Source organism: Poecile atricapillus, chromosome 3 (assembly GCF_030490865.1).
Source record: "Poecile atricapillus isolate bPoeAtr1 chromosome 3, bPoeAtr1.hap1, whole genome shotgun sequence".
NCBI lineage: Eukaryota > Metazoa > Chordata > Aves > Passeriformes > Paridae > Poecile > Poecile atricapillus.
In genome coordinates this window covers 7,566,044-7,592,800 of record NC_081251.1, presented here as the reverse complement: position 1 = coordinate 7,592,800, position 26,757 = coordinate 7,566,044, and the positions used below count along the sequence as shown (strand labels likewise).

General features: G+C 42.3%; 1 protein-coding gene across 1 annotated transcript in view; it reads left to right on the top strand.

The window, feature by feature from the left end:
• The first annotated feature begins 2,893 nt into the window (after positions 1 to 2,893).
• Positions 2,894 to 26,757, top strand: part of FKBP1B (FKBP prolyl isomerase 1B) — a 44,087-nt gene continuing 20,223 nt past the window's right edge. Inside the window, exons 1-2 of the mRNA XM_058836422.1 lie at positions 2,894 to 3,032; positions 6,316 to 6,363. Of these exons, the coding sequence (XP_058692405.1) occupies positions 2,996 to 3,032; positions 6,316 to 6,363 (85 nt within the window). The 5' untranslated portion in view covers positions 2,894 to 2,995. The remainder of the gene's footprint in view (positions 3,033 to 6,315; positions 6,364 to 26,757) is intronic.

Here is a 26,757-nt window from a genome sequence, read left to right as displayed (position 1 = left end):
AGAGAGACTACTGGACTTTGCCCTTGACACAGATACACTGGATAGCAAAGGTGGTAGAGGTGCAATGGCTTTCAAAGAGCATTCTTAATACACTAATCTGGTCTGCTTTGATAATCTGGTTTTAGCCATTTCCTTGGTCATGAACTTTCCCTCTTTGTTCTTTCCCTCCAGTTCCTTGCCAGTTCTAAACCACTTTTTCTTGTATTTTCTTGTATGTCAGAGGCTTTCCTGAAAATAAGGACATTCCTTTTTTCAGTCTACTCTTCCAAGATCTTTATGTGCTGTAGACTTGTTAACATGTGTTTAAGGATCTCGATGCCTCCACTGAATACTGTGAGGGGAAAAATAGCATTATTTTTGGTTCAATATTGGTGGCGTCAAAGATTTTTTAAAAATATTCATCCAACAATTTCGAGATACTCTCTACAAATCCTTATTTTCTGTCTTGGAATTTAGTCTTACCTTTCTTTCCCATGGTCTTGGGAATACGAGTGTTGAGGATCTAATTAGCCCATGCCCAAAAGAGGCATTTAGAGTCCCACCATGGGACAAGAGGCCATGGGATAGGATGATTGTAAATACAGTATGTTAGACTTAGTTCACAGTTTGGTCCCTCCTAATCCCATCTTGTGGCTTCTGAATTTTGCTGCTGGTGGGCTTTGCTTTTTTATCATGATTGTCAGTCTGCCTGAGAGTGCTGGGGTCTGCCTTTAAAGCCTGTTACTTGTGATGACAGTTGAAGCAGATATTCTGTGATCCCATCTGAACTATGTCTATTATGTGATTAGGTCCAATCTCCTGTCACAAGACACAACTCAAGAACAGCTACTCTCCCATCATGGAGAGATGTGTGGCCTGATCAAAGGAAACATGTAATTATAAAAGCTAAAGTGAACCCAGCGAAGAGTAATTTGCTTTTATTAATTGGATTTATGCCTTCTGATGCTCTGATCATCTGAGAGGACACAGATATCTACCTGGAGCCTGGATGAAAGCACTCCTTTCTTGTAAGTCAAGAGCCCTAATAGGACACCATGTACCTAGAATTTCCCTTTATAACTCCCCTTATGCACTCAGCTTTTCTTGTGCTGTCCTTGTTGCTCTGTAATGACTCAGAGGCACCTCTGGAATTAGTAATGTTCATGTGTTCTTAGTGCTTCTGTGCCACTTACCTCCTACCTGGCATTTTCCTATTTCTCAAATGCATTTTTAGTATCTCTCTACAGATCAGAAATCAAATGACAGTGTGACTGGCAATGGAAAATGGATTCTTTTCCATTTCAGAATTTGGCTGTTACAGACCTCCTCTGATAAACTGCAGTAAGTGCCTGCTTATTCTGTATATGCTACCTACAGATGCAGAATTCACTGGAATGGGAGGCAGATGAAAGGAATACGTGTTCAGCCCTCATTACTGCTTCTGAACTCATGTGAGCTCATGATATTCCTCCCTTTCCCATTTTGAGGGACTTCAGCCAGCCAGCCCTGGTACTTCAGAGTGTTTGAGCCACAAGGAAAGATAGATACAACTGTGCATCCAGGCAAAGGAACAGTCTGATCAGAGTAATGTGAAAAGCTGTGTGGAGATGGTCAGTGTAGTTAAGAGCATGCATGCAAGGGCCACATTATCACAGTTATGAACCAGCACAGTAATTCCCCAGTTCAGTCATCCTGACAACTTCCCAGGAAGATATTTTTTCCTGGAGAGAACCCAGTTTGTAACAGATAAAAATCCTGAAAAAGCAATGTCAGGAAAGTGCAGGTTGGAATTAGATGGATACAGACAGCTCTTTTAGTTGAAAAACAGATGATGTTGTGGTTCCATTTTAATTTTTAACTCAGAAAACACAGAACTGCAAACATAACTATTCCTTTAGAGACAGTGGAAACTCCTGAGATTCAAATAGACAGTAAGTGCATGAGGAAATAGTCTGTTTCAGGCATACTCCTCAGAAGTAGTTGTAGCAAGGTTGAATATGTAATCTCACATAATGGGAATACCATACATACGTTGATTTTTCCAATTTAAAACATGGATATGAAAAGGAACTTATAAATTGTTTTGCACTGAAACTCAAGGTCACTGCCAGCCTGCTGGAGACCTGCCGCTGCTGCTGCTGCTGCTGTGTGGGGTCACCAGCGGTGGGTACCATTGCCCTGATGCTGCCGTTCACCAAAAGAATCGGGGCGCATTCCCTTCAGCGCGCACACGTAATGTGCGAGCACGGATGCCTTCCTCCATGGCTCTTTCTAACGGGAAATGCCGACCCTCCACTCGCATTCAGCCGCGTTCCTGGTGTCTGGATGGTTTGAAACGCGGCGCTTGGTTTCCCTGCCTGCAGTACCCCAGCGGTACCCCCGCTCCGCACACGCCCCGAGCTCAGCTCCACACGGGGGGTACAGTGACACGGGGGGTACAGTGACACGGGGGTACAGTCACACGGGGGGCACAGTGACACGGGGGTACAGTCACACGGGGGGTACAGTCACACGGGGGGCACAGTGACACGGGGGTACAGTCACACGGGGGGTACAGTGACACGGGGGTACAGTCACACGGGGGTACAGTGACACGGGGGGTACAGTGACACGGGGGTACAGTCACACTGGGGGCACCGCCACGCGGGGGGCACCGTCACACGGGGGGCAAGCGCCGGCGACACCCCCGGGGGAGAGCGCTCCGCCGGGAACCATCGCTAAAGCGAGCCCTGCCCGGGGGATGGCAGAAGCATCCTCCGCACGGCCGTGGGCTGGGGGGCGATGACAGCGGGGGGACGCCACCGCCGCAAGGTTCTCCTCGTCCCCCCGGCCCCCGGCGCCCGGAGCGGGGGCGGGCGGACCCCTCCCCTCCCCGTGCTCCCCGCCCCTGGTCCGCATTGGCTGCGGGCGCTGACGGGCAGCCGGGGCGGCCCCTGCCCGCGGCCGCCCAGGGGCACTGCCCGCACTGGGGGTCCGGCCGCGCCGGGGAGCGGGGCTGAGTCGAGCCGGTGTCGCCATGGGGGTGGAGATCGAGACCATCTCTCCGGGAGACGGTACGAGGCCGTGAGGGGAGCAGCCTTGTGGCGCGGGGACGGGGGCGTCCGGTCCGGCCGGGCACCCGGGGGCTCCGGGAGTGAGGGAGCCGCGTCCCCGCCGGCGGCAGAGCGGGGAGCGCGGTGAGGGGAGGCGGCGGGGGCGGGAGGCGCGGCGCGGCCGCAGCCCCGCGGGCACGAACCCCGGTGCGGGAGAGGCGGAGCGCGGCCAGGCGGCCGCCCGGGGTCGCGGCGGCGGCGGGGGCGGCAGGGGCCGGGGTTTCTGTGGAATCCGCTGACAGCTGCACAGCCCGAGCGCGGGGTCAGCGCCGGCGCCCGGCGGGGAGCCCAAACTTTCCCCGGTGGCGAGTCCGGCCTCGCCGGGGCTACCGGCGGTTCGTGCCAGCATCCCCCGGCGAGGCACCGCCGCCTCCCGGTCCAGCGTGAGATGCTGGCCAGGGATTGTGTGCAGCCCGGGTAGCAGTCACCTCTCCTTGGCGCACGCTTGGCTTTCGAGAGCCAATTCGCGGTGTTCTGCTCTTCCTCGGCATGATAATATAATTCCGTAAGGGTTTTTTTGTTGGGTTTTTTTAAGGCAATGTAATTTCTAACGTACATATGTAGGTATATAATAGGCCAGATTCATCACTGGCTGATACACAACCGTAAATAATTCGTTCAAGTTGATAGCAGATTAAGTTTCTTGGCCCAGTGTCTTTTCTTTCTTTGTGTATACTTTTAAATTGGCTTCTCCCACTGTGCTGTTTAGCTCTAGAGATCGAATCCTTCTTTTGGTTGCACGCATGTAAAAGAATAATACCTATATCAACATAAGTAATGGTGCTGAGTTGGGAATGGGAAGAAGGTTGGAACTATGTATTCTATGTATTAAATAGATCCAGGCTGTCATTGTAAGTAATAAATGATTCCAAATAAAACTATATGGATTAGTTCTTTTGGTTGCAAGTCTTAATCAAAATCAGCTGACTTTAAACACTATCTTCAGCCACAGTGAGTCCGTGGTCTTGCGAATCTCTGCTTTTAATTTGGCTTTGATGTGAAATTATGTAGCTTCATTGGTTTTGCTGGTGGTACACTCACACAGCAGAGTGTGTGTCCATAAGGTCTGAAACTGCTTTTCTCAGTTCTCTGTACAATAGTGGATCATTTTAATAATACCTGTTTTACTGGGAGTAGGATTCATCTCACATAATTTTTCTCACGTTAGCTGGCTAGTCTAAAGCAGTCTTCTGGGTTTTCTCTGTGGCCATCTCCAGAGAATAATTTGTCTGGCCTTTCTCTGGATAGGCTGCCTTTCTCTCAAAGCACTGCTAATTCTTTGCTGTCAGTAGAGGAAGCCCTGGAGACTGGCATGCGATAGTTGCCTGTGGTTTAGATGACTGTGAATTTAAAAGAGATTAATCCCACTTTAGCATACCACGGTGCCCTTACCAGATACCTACTGTACTGCATTTTGTGCAACATGCAGCTAGGAGTATTCCAGCCAGCTAAGCCGATGAACAAGGCTGTTCAGGTGGCGCTTGGAAGCACCACTTTCTCAATTTTTGTGTTGTAAATCTCGGTTCATCATATTAGCCTACTGTCTGCTACTTACTGCTCATGTGGTTTTGGCATGTGAACCCTGAGGCCATAGCTTGTGTGTTACCTGCTGGTTTATACCCTGTGAAGAGCCCTGTAATACAAAACTTATAATGTTAATTCTGACCAAAGAGCGAGAAAGCCAACCGAGAGAGATCAGCCTCACTTTCATAGCATCACAGAATGGTTTGGTTGTAAGGGACCTTAAAGATCATGTTCCAACCTCCCTGCCATGGGAGGGAGTTCCCCTAGACCACATTCCCCTAGACCAGGTTGCTCCAAGCCCTATCTAGACTGACTTTGAACATTTTCAGGGATGGGGCATCCACAACATCTGTAGGCAACCTAACTCAGTCCCCAGTTTTTAGCTTTCTGTCAAGGATGTTCCTTAATAATCAACCTCACTGATACTTTTAAGTTCTTCTGAGCCTGGGCACTCCCCTGGCCAACCTTGAGAAATCAAGGTTAGCATCTTTAATACACCACTGGCACCTAATTGAGCCTCAGGAGTCATCCCTCAGCTTTTAGTACCTTTGGCAGTACCTAGAACAGGTAAAATGGAAATGGTAATTTCAGTATCCAGTGTCAAGCAAATAATTTAAGCTTTCCTTCCTTTCAGTATGAATATTTTAGGAGGAGCTACCAGGCTCTTAAAAGAACTCAGTGTACTACTGCTTTACTGTTGCCTGATGCTACAAAATTAAACTGCTTTTGTCTGCGAAAATTTCTGTAAAACCCATCCCTGCTAATTAAAGATGCCCTCACAGAGCTGTCTTTCTTGAGTGAAAGGCATTAAAGATATGAATACAAATGGATTTTCTCACAATGTCAGACTGAGACTTTATTTGAAAAATTATAGCAAAAGCATTCTGAGAATTATTAGAAGTTATAATCCATGAAGTTTTGACTGTCCTTTTGCACTTACAGAAGGAAAATGCACATGTAATGCCCACATATATAGGGAGAATTATCTAAGAAAAGTATTACTTGGTCTAAGAGCTAAATAGCAGCCAAGCTGGGACCTTTTACCCTAAAGCATCCCATTCCTGTCTTGCATATTAGGGATTTAGTTAACACATAATCATAGAATCATGGAGTTGATAAGGTTGGAAGAGACTTCTAAGGTCATCAAGTCCAACCATCAACACAACACCACCACCATGTTTACTGTTAATCCATGTCTTCAGATGCCAAATGCATGTGCTTTCTGAACACTTGAAAGGATTGTGACTCCACCACTTGCCTGGGCAGTCACTGTTTTACAACCCAACTCTTTACAACCTTTTCTGTGAATAAATGTTTCCTAATATCCAATCTAAACTTAACCCAGTGCAACTTGAGGCCATTTCCCCTTACTTTCCCCCTTACTTTTACCCTCCATTTGTTCTCTGAGAGAAGAGACTGATTCCCACTTCACTACAACCTCTGGTCAGGGAATAGTAAAGAGCAATAAGGTCTCCCCTGAGCCTCCTTTCCTCCAGGCCAAACACCCCCAGCTCCCTCAGCTGCTCCTCCTAAGACTTGTGCTCCAAGTTGTATGAGGAGCCACTTATATCTACAGCTGTCATGTGTATGTCTCAGGTATCCTACAGTAAGCAAACAACTAGTACCAGATTTCAGTTCGGCATTTTCCTCTTAAAAGATAAACTTGCATAGCCAGGTCAATCAGAAAAAATGAAAGAATAACCTTTTATAATTTTAACAGGACGGACATTTCCAAAGAAGGGTCAGACGTGTGTGGTGCACTACACAGGTAAGGCATGTTCTGGATTTCTCTAGAAACCAACTGCTTCACATTCAAGAGTAATTTCCATTTCAGATGTCTGTTGTATTTTTTGGTTTTTTCTGTCACTCATAATCCATTGAATAATGTTTGGATGGGTTTCCTGCCTGTTTCACTTCTAGCTGAGCTGTTCAGGCTACAGTAGCTAGATGTGCCTGCTGGCAGATTTGCCATGGGTAGTGTTCAATGGTGAGAGCTTTGCAGAAGAAGCTGCAGACCTGATTCATTAAGCCATTTTATTAGCTAATGAAATTGAGCGTGAAACAGTCAAAATGCTGGGGTTCATATTTTTACAGCCTCTGATCTTGACACAGACAATTGCTGATTGTATATATCTTTAAAAGCATGTGTCCATGTATTGGCAGTAAAATTCATTCCAGATTGAAGAGATCAATACAAGGTCTGTTTAAACACCTGCTTTATGGACTTGTGTTAATCTTAAGTGGTGAGCTGGTTAATGGAGCTGCTTATGCTGAGGAAGAAAATGTTCTTTAAATTAGTTTATGGTATCATGCTTTGTGTGTAGTTATATAAGTTATCAAAAGGATGCAAAAATCTCTGTAGTCCAAGTCTCCAACTGGGAAGTTCACTTCAAGAGCTGCCATTTTATGAGATATTTGCCTTAAGAAGCTAACATGCAGGTTATGTAGGGATTGAAGCTTCTGACCTGGGCCTAGATTGTGAGGTAATGTTTTCCTTTAGTGTTCAGGGTGATAGGAAAGTTCTCTCTGGTAACTGTTGCTTTCCTTCAGTTTTCAACTGGAACAAGATGGGAACATTTTCCAATAAATATAAATAATTAAGTAAACCTGTTTGTATTTCCACTAAACTTAGACTTTTTACATAATTTCAATAATACCACCATTCAGAAGGTTATGTGGGAATTAGTTCACTGGCTCGGGGTGGAGGTTGTCTGGGTTTAAGCTCTCATATATACATTTATATATTCAAAGTATATAATGAGGATTTCTAGTTTGAATTAGAAGATGTTAAACACATGGATCTCCCATTCCAGTCTCAGCTCTTACAGACATTTCTCTGTAACTTAAATATGAAAATAGATGTTTTGAAATTATTTTTGTGAAGATGCTGAAATATATGCTTCTCTTCCTGTCCAAACTTCAGAAGGTTTTATGAAATAAAATTGTCACCTCCCACCCCTAGTTAGTTCAAGATAAATTTAAATGTCAGAACTGAAATAGGCAAAAAAATTTGAGCCTGGTGGCTCCCACAGAGCACATTTTTTTCTGGATAACCTCAGAGAGTGTGAATGGTAAATGTGAAAAGATAACAAGATGCTGCATACTCCAGTTGATATTAGACAGTGTCTTAGATGAGGCTGTCGTAAGTTGTCTTTGACATAGAAGACTTTATAAAAACTTATTAAATCAGTCTCTAGTATAAACCGTGCTTTCTCCATATATCTTGCTGCTGGTGCTATGCAACCTCTGTTGATTCCCAGACTAGATCAGATATCAGGGGAAGCTCATCACCTCAGTTCCACTGCTGGTGCCAGCAGTCTTTGGTGGAGGTGTTTTTAAATTGTGCTCATGGTTAATGGATAGAGCGTTTCCTTCCAGTGATCTGGCATGTGGGTAAGATGGCATCTGTTGTTTTAGTTTAAAATAGTTTTATCTGGATCCAGTACGCTTTCTTTTTGTACTGATGAGATTCTGGATGTGCCTGGTATTTATCTTGGAATGATCTCTGTCTTATTTATGTGATCTTACTAGGTCTCAATGCTCACCACACTCCTCTGAGTCCTGCTTTAGGAATTGGGTAGCTAAGTTCCAGGGTAGTCTGCAGAGAAATCCAGAACCTCTGCCTTGGTACCTGAAATGAGAGTTAGGAAAAACTAAGACACCTAGGTGCAAGGAAGTGATCCATAAATGCTGTTTAATATTGTATAGCATGTATAACTCCCAAGTTACCTCCACATTCAGCCTATGTGGTACTCTGGAGCTGGGCACCGATACCTGTGAGGAGGTGCTGTGTTACGGGAGGTGAGGGAACCATGCACTGACTGGACTCCATCAAGATCCAGAGATTGTTTGTATCCCCAGAAAAGCCTGACCTCACTGGGGTGCTTGGAGCACAGCTCTGAATCCAGGATCAAGCAGAGCAGAGAGCCAGAAATGGCCAGTGGGAGCCCACTTGATGTGTAATAGCTGAACAGCTGCTTCAGACATGGCAAACCTATCTTGCTGGCTCTTGCAATAGAACAGGGTCTAACTCTGCCTGCCACATCCTGAGCTGCAACCATTACATTCCTGAGGAGAAGAAAGCTGAAATTTCCCACCTCCTCCAGTTTAGCTTGGGACACTGAGCAGTGAAGAGTGCAAAAGCCATGGGCAAGGAAAGAAGCAGGCAAGAGGGTGAGTATTTGGTGCAGTCACTCATGCAGGGATATGGAAGAAGTTGTAGTGCAATCCCTGTCTTTGGGGATTAATTCAATAGCTTTTTTCAACCCTATGATTTTCCCATGTGGTGGTGGCAGCTGGGCAGGCCATGTAACTTCTTGCAGTGGTCCTTCTGCTCTCGTAGCCAACACACACTGTGGTGATACAGGTCCTTAGCACAAGCATGGCTGGTCCTGAAGAGCTAGTTTGTGTGCATGCATAGAAGAAACATTGCCTGCCCACTAATTATTCCTTTCTCAAAGGAGAGGAGAGGCTAAAATTGGTTCTCTTGTGCCAGAGCAAATTATGAATCTTTAGGGACACTCCAGTGAGGAGTGGGCTGTGGGGTCTGTAGTGTCTTATTTCCCCTCTTACCTTTTCTCGTGTAGGCATGCATTTACCATGTGATGGGGAGTGATGGCAGAGAGCGTGGACAGGAAGGGACTGCTGGTGCTGCAGGAGTAAAAGGCCTGTAGTAACCTCTATTTTTTAGGAGTAAGCTGTGTGTATGACTTGTCCTGGTGGTCCATGCAGGAAAAGTCCAGAGAGGACTAAAGGCTGGGACCCCAGATGTTTGGCAGAGCTTTAGAGTTCTGTCTACTTGTCCTCCAGGATTTTATGATTCATCACCAAGGTAGAGATTCAGCAGGGTAGTTTCTAGTCTGACAACCCTACATGTTCTGGAGGAGTGGGAAGTGAGAACTGGAATCTCCTCAAGATGAAGGAGAACTGTGATTGAGTTTTACACTTCTGCTGTCAGCATTCCAGCTATTAGGCTGTTATATGTGTCAGCTTTTCCTCTTTCTTTCCTTGATCAACTGGATACATAATCTCAGGGTACAGTGTGGTCTGATTCCCAAAAGCATTGTGATGCCTTAAGGAACAGACCTAAGTTCCAGTGGCAGCAGGAGTTAAGGTGCAACCTCACCAGGGAGCAGTTTAGAAAGGACCTCTTCATTGAGGAGACAGTTTTTAATTATTTTTTTTTTCCCTTAGGAGTAATTCTCAGCTGCTTTACAATTGGAGCAGGATTTTTGGATTACCCTTCAGAAGTACCTAATTGCCCTTTCATAAGATGTCTTAGTGCCTAACTTTGGTCCTGTAAATCACCTGCTAATTTTTCAGCTTTGCACTGCCTGATTTAAGTACACAAATAGATGTCCAGATAATTGCAGGAGATTAGATGGGGGACTGTGATAGAACATGAAACCAAGTCTCAGTTGTAGAATATGATGGAAAAATGTGGTCAGATTCCTCGATGCTTATCTTTGTTAACAAATATAACAAATATGGTAATGTCTTCTTAGAATCCAGTGTCCATGTTGAGTCTCAAAAGTTACATGACACAATATTACTGTAATGGGATTAATAGATAAGGCAGAGCACTGGCCCTAAAATGCATTTGCAGCAGCACTGGTTTATGTCATGCTTTTTGTCACAGATTTCCTTGAGCAAGCATCTGAAAGCCTTTGGCAGTCTGCTTACTCCTTCTGTTTTCCATCTGCAAAATGATAGTTGTATTTTGTCTGCCTCATGTAGAGAGATTGCAGGCAGTTTGAGATATGAGCTACCTCCTTCTTTATGCCTGTTATAATGGCCACCTAATCTTAATTGGGTCTTCAGGTTACATTGGACAGTAGCACAAGCAAATTTATTAATCCTGGCAGACATAAAAGGAATTAAGGCATTTTCTGCAGTTTTGTTTCCTGTGATATAAATTTGTTGACTGTGGCAATGGGAATTAGCAGTGTAGAATTTTCAAAGATTTATGAAGATGATACAAAATATGACTTTCAGTTAGAAATGCCCCTCAACAAAACCTTTCCTGAGGAGGGATATGCTCTGTCTGGAGACTGTGAGGTAAAACCTGCACTCCAGTAAGCTGAATCCAATTCCCAGCCCTCCTGCTGGATGGTGGGGTGCCTTCACACCAGCTTTGTGTGTACTGAATCTAAATCTGCTCATGAAAATGAGAGGGCATCTTTTTTTCCCAGGTTATTCAGAGTTGACAATCTCTTGTGTTGTCTCATGTAGCTTGTGGCAGAGCTGGATTCTTAAACTCTTCATCTTTCTCCTTGGCCACTTGTAAAACTGATTATAATACAGTCACCCTTTTTAAGGAACTGATGATAACCAGTGTTTCTAGTGTGCTGGAACTGACTTATTTGAGTGAGACTATAAAGACATGGTTAATCATTAATTATTTATTAAACTGGACTTCTCTCAGAAGATTTTTCATAAACTTTTTAGGCTACGACTATGACCCCAAAATTACACTAAATAGATTTCAAATAGAAGATAATATTTCATTTGGAAGTGATCTAAAATGATTATTTCTTCCAACTGCCTGATGACCAAAAGTTAAAGTGTGTTGTGAAGGTCATTGTCCAAATGCCTCTTATACCCTGACAGATTTGGAGCATCAAACACTTCTCCAGTGTTGGGCACCCCTATTCAGTGAAGAAATGCTGCCTAATGTCCAGTCTAAACCTCCTCTGGAGCAGCTTGGAACGATTCCCACATGTCATGGATCACAGGGAGAAAATCCCAGCATCTTCTTCTCCACTTCAATATTTCAGTACTGAGAAGTTGATTTTTTTTTTTATTTTTTTAATGTTTAAAGTGAAATTCCACATTGAAATAAATGAATACTACTCCATTTATTGCAGCTGAGCTGTACAAATTCATTCTGTTTTAGGAAGCAGGGTTTTATTTAAAGTAGAACAAATGATTAATTGTTCTTTTCCTAGTGGTCTGAGGACAAATTTGTATCATCTTCTTTTCCCATATATTTTCCCATATATTTCCAGAATTACTTTATATTGTTTCTTTAGTTTTGGCAGTAGTGTAGTGTTGAGAATTATGGTTATGTCTGTGAAGTTGAAAGCTCTTTATATAACAAAAGCATACTGCATAGATATAGATGAACAGTAATTCACAGAACGTGCTTGATTTATCATGATTCAAAACAGTATTTTCCATTTAACACAACAGAAATGTAATGCAATTCCCTTGAAATAATCCTTGCCAAAAAGATCTGCCTATTTTTCTTGGATCAAAATCAACCCAACCTTAAGTGTACGTAGTAATATCCAGAGATTTGTCTATACTGACGTACTCTCCAAAAGACTAACGTAAATTCAGAATAACTTTACAGAGTATCATCTGTTTGTCTATGAGCATGACTGGATGAACATCAGCCTTGTGCAGGCACTTTGTACCAGGTGAGTTCAGGAGGATGTTATTTCTCTTGTCCCACTTTCAGAAACATCTATACCACTTCAAGTGGGAGCTCTGCATGTGTACTGAGAGGAAAGTTGAACTAAGTAAGACATTTAATCAAAATTCTTTGTCTCCTGGAGGCTGTCTAGCTGGGTTTGGAAGAGGATAGTGAACACTGCAATTAGAGCCATCATTAATAAGAATTGTATTGCAACAGACATTATAATTGAACCTTGATATAAAGCTAGCTAAATCTTGCTTACCTAGAAGGAATTTAATTCTTCAATCAAGCATGTTCCCAAGATACAATATACCAGAGGAGTATGATGTCTGTCCCTCCTTTGGAGACTGCCAGTGTTTTGTATTTTTTTTAATTTAATACCCTGGTTTGAAAGTATGAAAGCCTTTTTCTTCTGTGGAGATCTTGGTGGCAGCTAAGCACTTAGAAACATCTTTTTTCTTTGGTGGATCATAACTGCTAAAAGTAGTTTTAGTCCTCCCTGAGGTCTTTTGCTGCCCCTTAGAAACAATTTACAAGTCTTAAATTCTCTCAATAAAGGGATAAAAATTCTCATCTTTGCTTATTTAATATAGATTAGTTATCCCTGAAAGTATTTTAGCAGTGACTTTTGCCTGATAGTCATGATAGTGACCAGAGTCCAGAAGCAAAAGTCTGAGCAGAAGAGATTTCTCCGACACATTTTGCTGCCAGCTTAGTGACTGATGTCAGGTATATTACTTGCTCTTTCATTTTGTAAATTTGATAGAAAAAGGGTCTGTACCTCTCAAAATTTTCATGCAATTAATGTTTGCAAGTACAGTGAGACTCACTGTAAGAAGCTATTGATGTGAAAAAATGATTTGATTAATAAAAAGGTTCAGAGATTTGTAAGAGAAAAAGTAGCCACTTCAGCAGCAGAGTGAGTGAGTTTAAATTGAACACACCAGATTGTTGCCTGATGGAAAAGGATCAGTGTAATAAACTGTAGCCTCAGGTTTCCCAGTTGTTCCTCCTTTGCTGTGTTGCTGTGTATGGTGCCCATTGGTTTCACTGAAATCACTTCTGGTGTTAGATGTTATTTAATGTGGGTAAGTAAATCAGAAAAGGACCTTGAACTATTTTAACAGTGTTCTTACTGACAACCTCAGCTCTGAAGCCTTGGTTTGACTAGGAATTGGAAGTTTCTCCCCTTAAGGGTGCTCCCCATGGCACTGTGGTATTATTTGGACTGCTGCTGATATGCTTTGAGCAAAGAAAGGAAAGGCTTCAGGATTGCCCATGAACACTGTCTTATATTCATTTGGGAAGAAGACAGCATGAGTTTCATTCTTGCAGAGTAAAGATTATAAATAGATTTCTTCAAGATAGCATACACGGGCACTTTCTTCCGTGACAGAGACTTCTCTGTCAGCATGAGTCATGCTGAGTGATTTGGTGACTGCTAGCTTCAATTTGAAGCACATGCTAACCTTTACAGGATTTCCTTTCATGATGGGATTGTAGCATCATGCTCTCTTCCTATTGTGCACAAAAATGAAACTGCTAGCGAATAATTAAACCTTCTACTCCTACCTCACAAAAGCCTTGAGGAAGTGGATTTTGAGATATTAAAAAAAAAAAACCAACCTCACAAAGCAGATTATCTAAAGTTCCAGAGAGCTAATAGCCTCCATTCATCAAGTTTTTAAAAACTCAGAGCTGATCAAAAAAAGTGCCATCTTTTAAAAAATTAGCTTGCTGTTTCAAACAAGGTATTTTTGCTGGATCCTCTTTGCACTTATTTTCAGTGATCCCAGTGTGCCCTGCTTACAGCTCATACCTGTATTTGAGGACTTAAACCTGAAAGATTTGCATCAATTCTTGATCATTAGAGTTCCAGGTCCTTACAAGAATGACATCATTTTTCTAGTAATTTATGCAGCTAAAAATCAAAGAATTGTCAAAAAAACTCTGCAATGAACAATATTTGTTAGCGTAAAATGTACGAATTATCCTACATCACCAAAGAGAAGCTCTTATCAGCTGGCATCAGTGATAGGCTTTTCTTCCTTTATTGACAAAATAGAACGGACATCACTGTATTTACCTAATTTAAGTTTAGACTTAAACTGAGAGCTTTGTTACCTTGGGTTACCTAAATAGTTAGATTGTGGATATGCCTCTCTTTCTATTGATTAGATAAAGAGCTTAATATGGTTCTGAGGTCAGGCAGCTCAGCTAGGCAGGGAGCGTGGAAGGGGGAATATTTTCTAAATTTGACAACATGTGGCATCATCCCTCTGCAGTGGCTACACGGCAGGGATATGTGTAATACATCTCAGGTGTATTACCTGAGCAGATGCTGTGCAGTTGGAGATCTCTGCAGGCTTGTGATCTCCAGCACTCAGTGTGTTGCTCCAAGTGCTGCAGGGGTGTGTGTGGGAGATCCCTGGGGAGGGCATTGCCAGGGAGCTCACATGGTCCCTGTTTTTGGCGCTGGGAAGCAGCTGAGCAGCCTCAGAGGACGCGCTCTGCCGAGGGAAGCAGCAGCTTGGTGTTGGCAGGAGTTCTGCTGAGTCTTGCTGAACCAGGGCCAGGGGGTTGGGGGGCTTTATATTGAAAGCAACATCTCTCAATTGAGGCATATTATTTAGCTTTACTTACTCAAGGGCATTGTAAATCTTTCTTAATTTTTTTTTTCCCCACAAGACTTCTGGCTGCAGAAGTTTGTACTCCCTTGCACATCCCTCAGTGTGAGAGGTCTTGAATGTTGTAGCCGTGCTGTCATCAGGCAGAGCCAGAGGATCTTTGTAGCCAAGGCAGCAGGTCCCTGTACTTTGGCAGTGTACTCCTTTCTCTCTGATCTGACACCCTGGGACCTCTAAAACTCAGTGCTACAGCTGGTTGTGTGGTACATATGATTTGTAGATCTCCCTGTGTCTCTTCTTAGGATACCCCAAGCGTGGTTACTCCTTCCAGATCTTTTCCATTTAATCCTGCATAGTTATTTGGTTCTTAGTTGTCTCTTCCTGCTCTTAATCAGTTCCCTTTGCACATTTAATGATGTGACAAGCTTGATTTAGCAAGATTGTCTTCTCTTAACTTTGCTCTCAGTTAGAAATGGAAGATTTGTTTCCTGCTGGACAGTGGAAAGGACCTAACACCTGATTAGTTCATTTTCCAATTGGTGATTTCTATGAAAAAAGACATTCCCAGATGCATTAGCTTTATCTAGTTTTTAATGACCAAAGTGAAAACATATTTTCCTACTTCCTAACCTGTTGAAGTTTCTGCTGTTGCAGCTTTGAAAGTAGCAGCTTTGTGTTGAATTTTTTTACAGTGTTAGGAAAAAAAAAAAAACCCAAACACAAACCAAACATGTAGTTGTTCAGAAGTTACACTAAAATACTATCTAGGGATTGCAGTTTTATGGGAACTTAAATATTTTTGTTCTCTTCTGTGGATAAATTTCTGGTTTTGCTCCAAGCAGGGATTTTCAAGAAGACAGGAGGACTTCATATTTTGGAGGTGCAATGTAGCCATATGTAGAGTACATAAAAGAAAATAGAAGGTGAGTCACACAGTGGACAAGTTCCTGAGGCACTGTCATCAAGTGTTGCCATTTTCAGACTGGAATGTACAATTTTCAGCCTGAAGCACTGAAATAAATTACTTTATTTGTAAAAGCTGTAATTTTGGTGAAGAAGCCTTTCCCACAGATTTTGTTTTGAAGATTGAGGATCTGAGTCTGAAATTCATAGCCGGCTGCCAACATCTATATTATCTCTATATATATGTATACAATCAGAGCATGGTTGGTTTCTGGGCTGAAAATGCACATTAATGGGTCATGTTCAGCTGTCCATGCACCAGTGCCTCCACATCTTTCCCTGTAGGGCTGCACAGGCCATTCACAGGGATGAACACTTTCCTGCAGTGTCATGCTGAAACACCTGCCCTTGGCTTGCGCTCGAGGTCACTCTCTGGCAGTGTCTCTCCACTGATGAGGGCAGGAGCTGCCTCTGTCACTCTGCCTGGGTGACTAGCTCCCCACACCCTTGTATCTCACAGTAGCCAGCTGGCAACAACTCTGGAAAACTAAGGCTATGTCTGTCCCACTCTGTCAGGGGAGTTTTTGGAGAACACAGACAGCCCCACTGGTAGCTTTCAGTTTATTCTGTCATTTGAATTTCTTCTGCCATGATTTGTCCCTCATCTTCAGTCAAATAAATAGCAGGGACAGGTTCAGGTGCTTGCTTAGGTCAGTGTGCAGTGCTTCTGCACAGCACAGCTGAGGGCTATCATCTGACTGTGCCTGTTTTGTCACATCCTGCCTTTTCCTGCCTGGAACTCAAGAGTCCTGACCTTTTAAAGCTAACACTGAGGACTTCCAGGGCCTGTACTTATAAGAGGGGATGGTGAAAAGTCATTGGAACAGGGTGGAAATGCCTCATTACAAAATGATCCTTACCTGTGCCATTAAGACTTGTTCATTGTGAAACCAGTTATAAAGCTCATCTCATTTTCAATATTCTTTGCAATCTCTGGCTGAGGGTGTGGGAGTTTTAAATGCCTATGAATCAAAGGCAAATTTAGAGTTGATACAGTCATAAAGAACTGCCATCATTAGTCCCCTGTGGACAACTTAGAAAGCTGAATCTGATCAAAGAGCTACTCACTTCATTCATAAATTGCTTTGGAAAAGGAAAGGCTTTTTTTTTTGTTTACTCCCCTTTAAAAGACAGGGACATTCAGAAGGGAAATGTGGTGTCCAGGGCACAAAGTGAGCCTCTAGAAAAGTTGAGGCTAAAAATTCATGGGGTTTTAAATTCCTTATCTATTATATTGACCTATCTACTTATATATTGCATTACCCGCCTATATATATATTATATATAGGCTATTCCAACTCTTTTCCAGACATCAAAAAAGTGCTTACCTTTTGAGAACAAACTATTTAAATTAAGATAAATGATGGAAAATCACGATGTACTTTAGTTTTTATTAGGTTTTCTGTCTTTCTCTAACCAATCTTAATTTGATTGGTTATATAAGCATTGTAAACAGAATAAGGGCTCAGTCCTTCCCTGCTGTAAAGAATAGGGGACTTGATTGTAATGATTCACTGTATTTCAATAAAGTAACTAAAGCTTGCAGTACATTGATTTCTGAAAACTGCAGAACCATTTCTGAAGTGCTTTCCTAGGACTTGCTATCATAGCACATTCAAAGCTCCTCTTCTTCAAAAGTTTCTAAAGCATTTGGGAAAACAATAGGCAACAAGGTAGGCTGGACCTGAGAGAGTGTGGAGCTATAAACATGAGGGCCAGAGGTGATGGAGAGCTGAGAAATGATTTGCCTTACAGCAAAAGAGCAATAAAATCTTGGGCTTGGATTTTTCCCTGCAGGAGTGTGAAAAGAAACACTGACTGTTTGCAAAGCACCTCCATACTGTAATGGAGTTACACAACCTGTAATCTTTCTATTATTCAGTCTGTCACTGCAGGACTGGCCCATTTGGAGGCTACAAAGCATTTAGATGCTGACAGCAATATGAGGTTGTAGGGGATGTGGTTGGCCATTGTGTTTATAGAGGGCAGTGAGATAAGAATAGCTCTGTCTTCAGTGCCTGCCACATTCACTTGATGTTTTGGACACCTCTGTATGTCTTGTGGACAAGTAGCTGTGTTGAAAATGCGGGGGGCACTATAGGGCAATACTTATCTTAGCTCTTCTTTTTCCCTTGAGAACCTGGTGTACAATACAGGCCAAGAAGGTGTCAACTGATAAAAGTCAGACAAATGCAAAGTGTTCCCTGGGTTTGACATCAAAGAGCCTGCCATCCGAGAGGAGACGGACACTGTGTGGCACCCTGTGAATAAATTAATGTCCCCAACGTGCCCTTCCACTGCACCCTCCTGGTGGTCTCTTACTGTTCATACAAAATATTTCCTTCTTGAAACTTGGCACTAAAGAACATTTTTGGTGCACAGTTATTTAGTGGTGGGTGGGCAATCATTCCAGGGCTGAAATTGTGGTGCACAATGAGAACATTTTACTTTGAATGGGCAGACAAGGGTCTATACATGGGGAAAGAATGGTTGTTATAAATGTATTTGCTAACATAGTGTGCATGACTTTGTTTAAAGGAAGTACTGTTGCCCTTCTGCTGAGTATTTGCAAATTTCAAACCTTTATAATTGGCTTCTTATCAGAAAATGAATCACTGTCACTAGCCAAGGTAACTTCTGAGCATGACCTGTGTAAACCTGTCACTTAGCAGGATTCATCAGAACTACATTAGATCCTGATGAAGGTATCAACTTGAATGTCACAGGCACTACTGGGGTGAAGGATTTGAAGAACCCATCTTACACTGAAGTAGTGACAGTGCTGTACAGGATGATGGGACTGGTTTTTCCCCTGCAAAAGATTCATGTCTCTTGGACTTAAAAGTCAAAAAAATGGTTTTGCTGAACCTTCCTTTTACTGCTCCTTGGGAGGCAGCATTTGCTAATTTAGAAATGCTTCTTTTGGCCAAGCTGAGTGATGACAGGCTTCTCATATGAGGAAGGTACTTATAACTTTTTTATGGGGAGAGGCCACAACCCATGGATGCTTTTCTCCCTGCTGTTTGCCAGACAGCTGGGGAAACAACTTAGAAAAAAAATCAGCATACTGTATATTTTTTAAACTGTGATGCATATTTTATACAACAGATTATGGTATTAGCTTAAATATGGGATCAACACACATTTAAAATGGATTAAGGTGGATTTTTACAATTTGTTTTCCTGTTTTTAGATGTATTCAAGGAAGATATCTCTAATACAGGTGTATGTGTGCCATAGTAAAATGACAGTATAAGTATAAAGACCTTAGATTATAATGTTAAAAAGTTCAGGTCAAAGTGAGTATGGGTTTGTAGTATTCAAAACATTTTAAAATAAATTCTGACTCTTGTTTTGTGTCAGTATTACAGTTCTGAAATATTTTATGTTGTGTTGTACCTTGTTCAGCTTGTTTTTCTCATCTGTGTTTTTGGTGAGTAATACTAACAAAATTCTGATTTAGGATGTCATAGAAATGGAATAAACTATTTCAGTTGGAAGGGACCTGCAACTATCACCTGGCCCAACTGCCTGATCCCTTCTGAGCTGACCAAAAATTATGGCGTAATATTAAAGACATCATCCCAATGCCTTTTAAACACTGACAGGCAATTTTGGGGTCATCAATAGAAAATCTTGTCAAGCTGGCCCTCAAGGAATAGGTATGTGGATTGCTGGATATTGTTTACAGAGAATCGTGAGGTTTTCCATCATGGTCTGCAAGGAATTCATGACACCCTGAATAAGAAACTTAAAAAGATACAAAAAATTAATGCCAGTGCATCTAAAATCGGCTTATTGAATAGAGGACTTTCCAGTAGACTGTAAAGTGGACTGATGTCAGCCCCACTATGATGTTTTTATCAGTAGACAAAGATATCAAGGTGATAAAAATTAACAAATACATCCTGAATAAATATTCTTATCCCATAGGTCATTGATACACAGTAAGAGGGATCACTATGTAATATTGTCACAAGTAATTAATGTGTTTCAGTTGCTATAAAACTCTTTACAAACTTGAAGGTGGAAGAGCAGAGAGTGACTCCTGTGCTTACAGATAGGAGCACTTTGTCACGTGAAGCAGTGCCTTTGAAACAGACTTGGGGAGTGGTGGTTGGTTATCAACCGAGCATATGCTCTGAGCTATTCTTTTGCCACAAAGCTGACTGCAATCCCTGAATATATAAACAGGAGCACTGAGGAGAAGAGAGGAGGGCCAGAGGTCTCACACAGATATTTCAAAAACAGTGTGCTCAGTTCTGTAGTCTACAATGCTGGAAAGAGACATGAGGATGGTAGAAGTGCTGGAAGACTTTTCTGAATATCAAATGCCAAATTTATTCAGCAGGGGTTAAGGTATGGTTTGCTACTTACTTGGGGAATAAACAGTTGATAGGACAATTGAATTGATTTCTTAGTTCACCAAGAGACATAAAGGTATCTTGGCTGGAAAGTGAAATTTTGCAAATTCACCTTAAAATAAGGTGATACTGATTTATAAATAAACTGATTTATACTGATTTATAGTGATACTGACTTATAAATAAACACCAATCAGCAATTGCAATCTCCTCCTCTCCCTGAGAAATGTTTAAATCAGCTCTAATTCAGCCAGGAATTACTTAGTGAAAATCCTGCAGCCTCCATGAAAGTAGGAAGTCAGAAGAAGAAATTTCAAGGATCACTTCTGGCATATAGGTGCATTAATTAGTACTTTTGTCATGTATTTTGGGAGCTTTGGTTGCATTCTTGCTCAATAGTCTTTTCCTTGTGTAGAATGGTCCTAGAGGCTTCACATCCTTCCTAGATTTATGGTTCTTAGGACTGGGCTGTTAATTTGTCCAACTTCTCCCATAACAATGTTTGAACTTGAACTCATTTGCTTCCTTAGGTTTGATGATGCCAGTTACTTTTCCTCTTTTGCATTTCATTTTTTGTGTTTCCAGATATTTGATACCTTTTCCTGTATAGTTATGAATGACAACTACAAAATGGTGTCAATCAAAACGTTACCTGATTTTCCAGCTTCTGGGTCATGGTCAGGTAAATCACAGAATGGGAAAGGGTGAAAGGGACTACAGTGGGTCATCTGATTCCAGCTTCCCTTCTCAAGCAGGGGCATCCCAGAGCACATGGCACAGGATTGCATTCAGACATTTCTGGAATATCTCCAGTGACAGAGACTCCACAGGCTCTCTGGACAGTGTGTTCCAGTGCTCAGTGACAGCACAGGAAAGAAGTTCTTCCTCATATGCAGGTGGAACTTTCTGTGCATCAGATTCTGCCTGTTGCCTCTTGTCCTAATGCTTGGCTCCACCAAAAAGATGTTCTCCCATGGGTGGAATTCACTGACATCAGAGGACAGTCAGCATTTTGCAAAAGATACTGCCTACTGTGAAGAATGGGCTGGTACAGCTCTGGAGCCTTTTACATCCACTTGCATTCTGATCACCAGCTTGCACTGGATATCCTTAGAACTAGTCACTTCTCAGAAAAGTAACTGAAATTTATTAAAGGGATATTAAAAAAATGCTTGGTTAATTACAGAATGTAAGGTAGTGTTTCAGAGTCATTTTCTGTGCTTAGCCAGAGGACTTAATTATGGTTTCAGACCACTTTGGTTAATACAATTTCTATTAGACAGTGCTTATTTATATGAAAACCAAAATAGCTTCATTGAAACAGATGGGTGTTTGACTTCAAGGTATGCCTTTGATGTGGGGATTACTGGGCAGAAACCTGGGATTGGAGCTGGGACCAGACAGCTGTAATGGCTCTTTCTATAAAAAACAGTAAGTACTAGACATGCCCAGTGGAAGACAGCAACACCTACAAGAAGGGAGTCTTTCCAAGGGAATCTGCAACACACAGAAACATCTGCAGCTCAGGAAGATTGACAAGCCATCATGCTGCTCAGGCTAACAAACACTGCATAAATCCCATTGCAATCATCACGTCTCATTTAATTGACATCCTACTACTTTGGTCTTCTTTAAAAACTTTATTTGATTGACTCTTCTGGAAAACACTGCCTTATCAATGTAGTACAGGCAAAGCAAGTTTCTGCAGCAGCTGTTCTCAGGAGTGGAAATTGGCCATTTGAAGCCCTGGACCACTGTCAGCTCTGCCCTGTTTTGCAGCAGGACTTTTTGACTCTTATTCTGCTAGGTGTTCCTGTCCACAGGGCACGTGGTTATGAGGTTCTCTGTGTCACACACACACACATCAGAACTGTATTGTGTTGGCAAACACTGTTCACAGTTTGGACTTTAAGCATACCTCAAGGACATCTGTGTATGGGAAAAATAAAAATAGCCACACTAGCAAGGACATGGAAATATCCCCTACAGATTGATTGTAAAAGAAAATTATCCTGCCTAGAAATACCCTGTGTACATTGCAGAGAAATTTTCCTTGATATTTAAGTCCTGCTGACACTGGAGGTGGTTTGGGGACAAATTCTGGGGTCACTGGATGATCTGTAGTGGTCTGACTACATAGAGAGGACTGGTACATGGCTGGGGCTGTGTGGACACAGCAGCATCCTGGGACTGCCTGCACATTCCTGGGCACTGCAGGTGGCAGTGGTGCAGTCTGTGCATGGTGATACTGAGCACTTTGATCCTTTCCCAGTGCAGGCCTGCATCATAGACATTACAAGAAATAACATGGATGGCCTCTTGTTATTGGTAAAATACAGCCTCGTTCCATGGATAGTTTGAGTATGAGACTTTTCAGTTGATTTTGTAACAGCATTATTCAGTTTAAGTATAACATGCTACCTACTTTGTGTATTTTCTAGACCTAGTGATCAAACCAAATACACAAAAAACCTTTGTGAAAGATGTCACAATTCTCATCTGTCAATGTCACAAAGCAAAACCTCTCAAATGCAAATTCACCTGTAGCCCCGATTTTGCTGATTTTTCTCTAAGTATCCGTTCATATTTTCAATAGAACACAACTCTTCTTTTCTTGTGTTGGAGTAACCCTCAGAGATTTTCATCATGCTACTCACAACTGACATAATGAGGTTAATTTTATTGAATTTGGTTCCCTGTACCCCAGTGTTCATGATTCATCATTTCTTTTGTGAGTGAACACTGAGATAACGAGATAGCAGGTTGACAAGGGCAGAAATACATTCAGGTTTGAAACGATGGATGTGCCTTGTGAGCAAGTTCAGTCAAGTAGGATGTCAGTGTGTTCCATGGGGATTGCCAGGTCAAAGCTGACTCAGAATTGGTATTTATGAATACTCCATCAAAATACAAGCATGAATAAACATCTCATTAACACATACATCAACTGATATATTCCACTACCCAGTATCTACACACCAAAGCTGAGAAGAACAATATGAAATTTCAGTATCAAAATTACGGCTGTCTGCTGTGCGGCAATGCAAGTTCTTCATACTGGATAATAAATGTACATGTTTTTTACTGTGTGGACATGATGAACTTTGCAATGTTCACACTTGTCCATTTTCTCAATTTTAGGAATTGGGGTTTTTTTTAAGCATTAAATGTCTGAGATGTTTTTGAACAGCTTAGGAAGTTAAACTTTTATAAGAGATATGTAGGCTTCGAACTGATGGTAATTACTGTAACTTTGTGATAGTTACACTTCATGTCTGCGGAAAATGTAAGAAAATACTTAGACTTGAACAGTTTTTAAAATGATTTTGCTGAAATCAAAGGAGTTTGATGCCCAGGTGCATTCAAAATGCCCACATTATGATAACTACTACTACATATGATGACTACTGCATCTTTAGACACCTAATTATCTTCAGATATCTTCCCTTTGTATTTTATTTACGTACAAAAAAATGCTCGGCAGTGTTAAGTTAATGGTTGGACTTGATGATCTTAGAAGTCTTTTCCATCTTGAATGATTCTGTGATTATAAAAACTGCCACTTGTCACTAGTGTTGTGTTTCTGACATGGATGTGTTGATGTGAGCATTGCAGAGGTGTTTGGATAAATTTGTATTTTCAACCAACATTTTTATATAATAGAAAGTGTGTATGAGACCAGATATTACATTCTGCCATCCTGGTTGGTGTGACATTTTTAATCCGGTTATTACCTACTGCATTTTGTGTACATTTTCAGTTTAAAGGAGATTGTGTGAGTGACTCTGCAGCAGACACTGTGTGTTTCTCAGCTTTTGCCAGACTTCTTGATGTTATAAATCATGGAGACAGGTCTGGTCACATTAAATGAATATTGGTCCCATTTGGCTTGCAATTTTAAGTACTTACTAGTTTATTTAATAAAGATGTTGAAAAGATGTTGACTGCCTTCTGTTATATACCTGTGTGTGATACTCCCCGATGTAGGAGATGTGGCACGTTCAGCCTCTGGCTCGAGAGGCTCTCCTGGGTTGGAGACAAGCACGTTCTCATTCTCCAGCACCCCAGGCTGTGTCTACATTACATCTGACAAGGGCTGTGAGCTGGAAGGTGTGAGAGCCATGGCTCCTGATCACAGGCTTGCCCCGAGGCACGCTGCTGACTGTCCCTGCCATGTGCCCGGGGCCTGGCAGCGTATGGAACTACCAGACAGGCTTAGACAGGGTCCCTTGGGCTGTGCCCGGGGTTGCACTTGAGTTTCACTGTCTGAATACAGAGTAAGTCTGATCCGGAGGGCAGCCTTTGGATGACCCCGGCATGCAATGGAAATACCCAAAGTCTTAGAGCATAGATAGCTCTCTAAGCTGCGAAGTTAGGTTGAAGATACGTGGCTGCAAAGGAGAGAGAGAGAGAGAGCAATTTCAGCTGAGGAAACATCCGTGACCTTGACATGCCCCAGCCATGATTTTGTAGCTCTCCACTGGTGCTAATCCTTGTTGGCTCAGACCCCAGCTGGGATCAGACAGGTCAGCGCCTGCTTAGAGATTTCTGACTGGAGAACAGAAGCAGAGCTCAAAACAGAAGGAAAAGAATGAAAGGTTTTAGGATTAGACTGAGAGTGATTACATTTGTCTTGGCAGTAGCAATACCACACACACACGCAGCGCTGGGGAGCTGCTTCCTGGCGGCACCACGCAAAGTGCTCATGGAGCAGCATCCAGGCTGTGCATCAGAGCATTCACTCAGCTTGCAAGTCTCAGCGTGGAGCCAATCCCAAAGCTTGCTACTGGCCTCATGGGGAAGTGTATCTCGTCTTCTATTTAATCTTACTTTGGGCAGGCTGAGAACCTGATGACAAGAATGTCCCACGCATGATTTAGCGCCTGCAGATGGTCAAGACATGCCTATGTTAATTTCTGGCATGTACAGGCCAGAGGGAGAAAAAGCAAGGAATTTGATGGGCATGGTAGGGTAGCTGCAAGGAACACCCTCCTGCTACTCTGCAATGCAATGTGAGAGTCACAGCAGGTAAAAAGTTTTTTATCTATGAGGACACAGGGTAGTGTTTGCTTTTTGGGTCTCCTTAGGGCTACATAGGAAGAATGTTCATCTACTTCTTGAAAGCTGCATGTTGCTGAAATTTGTGACATTTGTGGAGTTCCATTATTGGTTTTATTTTCTTAGGAGAAAAGATAAACAGAAAATTACTTATTTTTACACCTGGGCATGCCTTAGATATCAGGACATCAAGGTATTAAAGCTCAAAGTGACCGGGAAGCAGAAGATAGTTCACTATTTAACATTCAGCTGGAGAGCTATGTTTACTCCTGTATTACATAACTGCTTTTTCAGACAATTTCTGTATTTTTCCATGCATCTCTGAAAGTACTTCCAGTTATTCCAGTAAACATGGGGTGTGTAGGAGGAAGGGGACTAACTGCTTTTGAATTGGTGAAAATAATGCAGTTATAGCCCTGTAATCAGATGCTTCAGGATGTGGCTGTTTATTTCACAGTTCTGCTTGCTAAAGATCTGTCCTGCAGTGATCAGCCAGTGGCAATTCTTGGGCTTCAGACAGAAATATTCAGGAAGGGAAATTTGGGGAGATCTACAGATTGAACTTATTCACAGTGATAAACTGCTGTCCAGGGTGAGTGACGCGTTTAGGTCTGGAAAAATAAGGAATGAGCTGGCCAGTTATCGCAACCAAACAACCATTTTAATGGTTATTTGGTTACTTTCAATGCAGATGATTTTGGACAAAGTTTTGCTCTCAAATGTCCTCCCCACTACTATAGAGTTGGGGGTTTTTAATAGCATTGTCATTGTTTCCTGGAATAGAGAAAGGAGAATTTGATTATATTTGTATTGTAGTATCAGTCAAGAGCTCCATTGTGCTTAACTGTGCCAAAAATGGATTAAGAGAAACTCATTCTCAGACAGCTGAGGAAGATGTACAACAAAGAGGAGGAAGGGACACAGATACACACATGTAGTACTATGATATTTACTTTATGTTTTCAACAGCAAATAAAGTGAGAGGTATCTCTCAGCCAAATTATCCATTTAATAACTCATTTTCCTATAATGTTATGACACATTTAGGTATTGAGGAGAGACGCTTATCGAGTGAGATGGCCTCAGAGAGATACATAAAGAGAGCATTCAGGGCATAGAGCACGAGATTCAACACCTCCATCAGGTCTCCAGGACCATTTTGTTTGTTTTGAGCGTGTTTTAGCGCACGGGCAGCCTTGCCTGGGCTCACTTCAGAGCGAGGTGGTTATTCTGTAGAATGGAAAGTATGACTGCTGCTGTTGATACCCCAGGGAGAGGGAGCTGGGCATGGCACAGGATGTGTGCACAGACATCTTGTGTTGAGCCAGCCCGTCCTGCCCCGTCTGTGGCCTGCACTCACCTCGGGCAGGAGCCGCCACCACGGCCTAAGTGCTATAATAAGCACTTCAGGCACAGTCTGGCTCCCCCATTTAGTCTCCCTCCACTTTTGGTCTGTAAATATTTGTCCTGTCCACATCTATTGTTGGCCCAGAGACATCAGTAGAAAGTTCTCTTAAGCCTTTGCTTGCATATTTGGATTTGGGCCAGTGGAAGTTAAACCTGATCATCTTAGCCTCTCACTACCCCTGCTCCTTTTTTTTTCAGTAGTAAATGATGACTCCTCGAGATGGACCAGATTTTCCTGGGGGCAGGTTGGCATTCCCCCAAGGCATACACATTTAATGGCATATGCAAGTGCAAGTAAACAGCAGGATAGAGGGGTTTTGTTC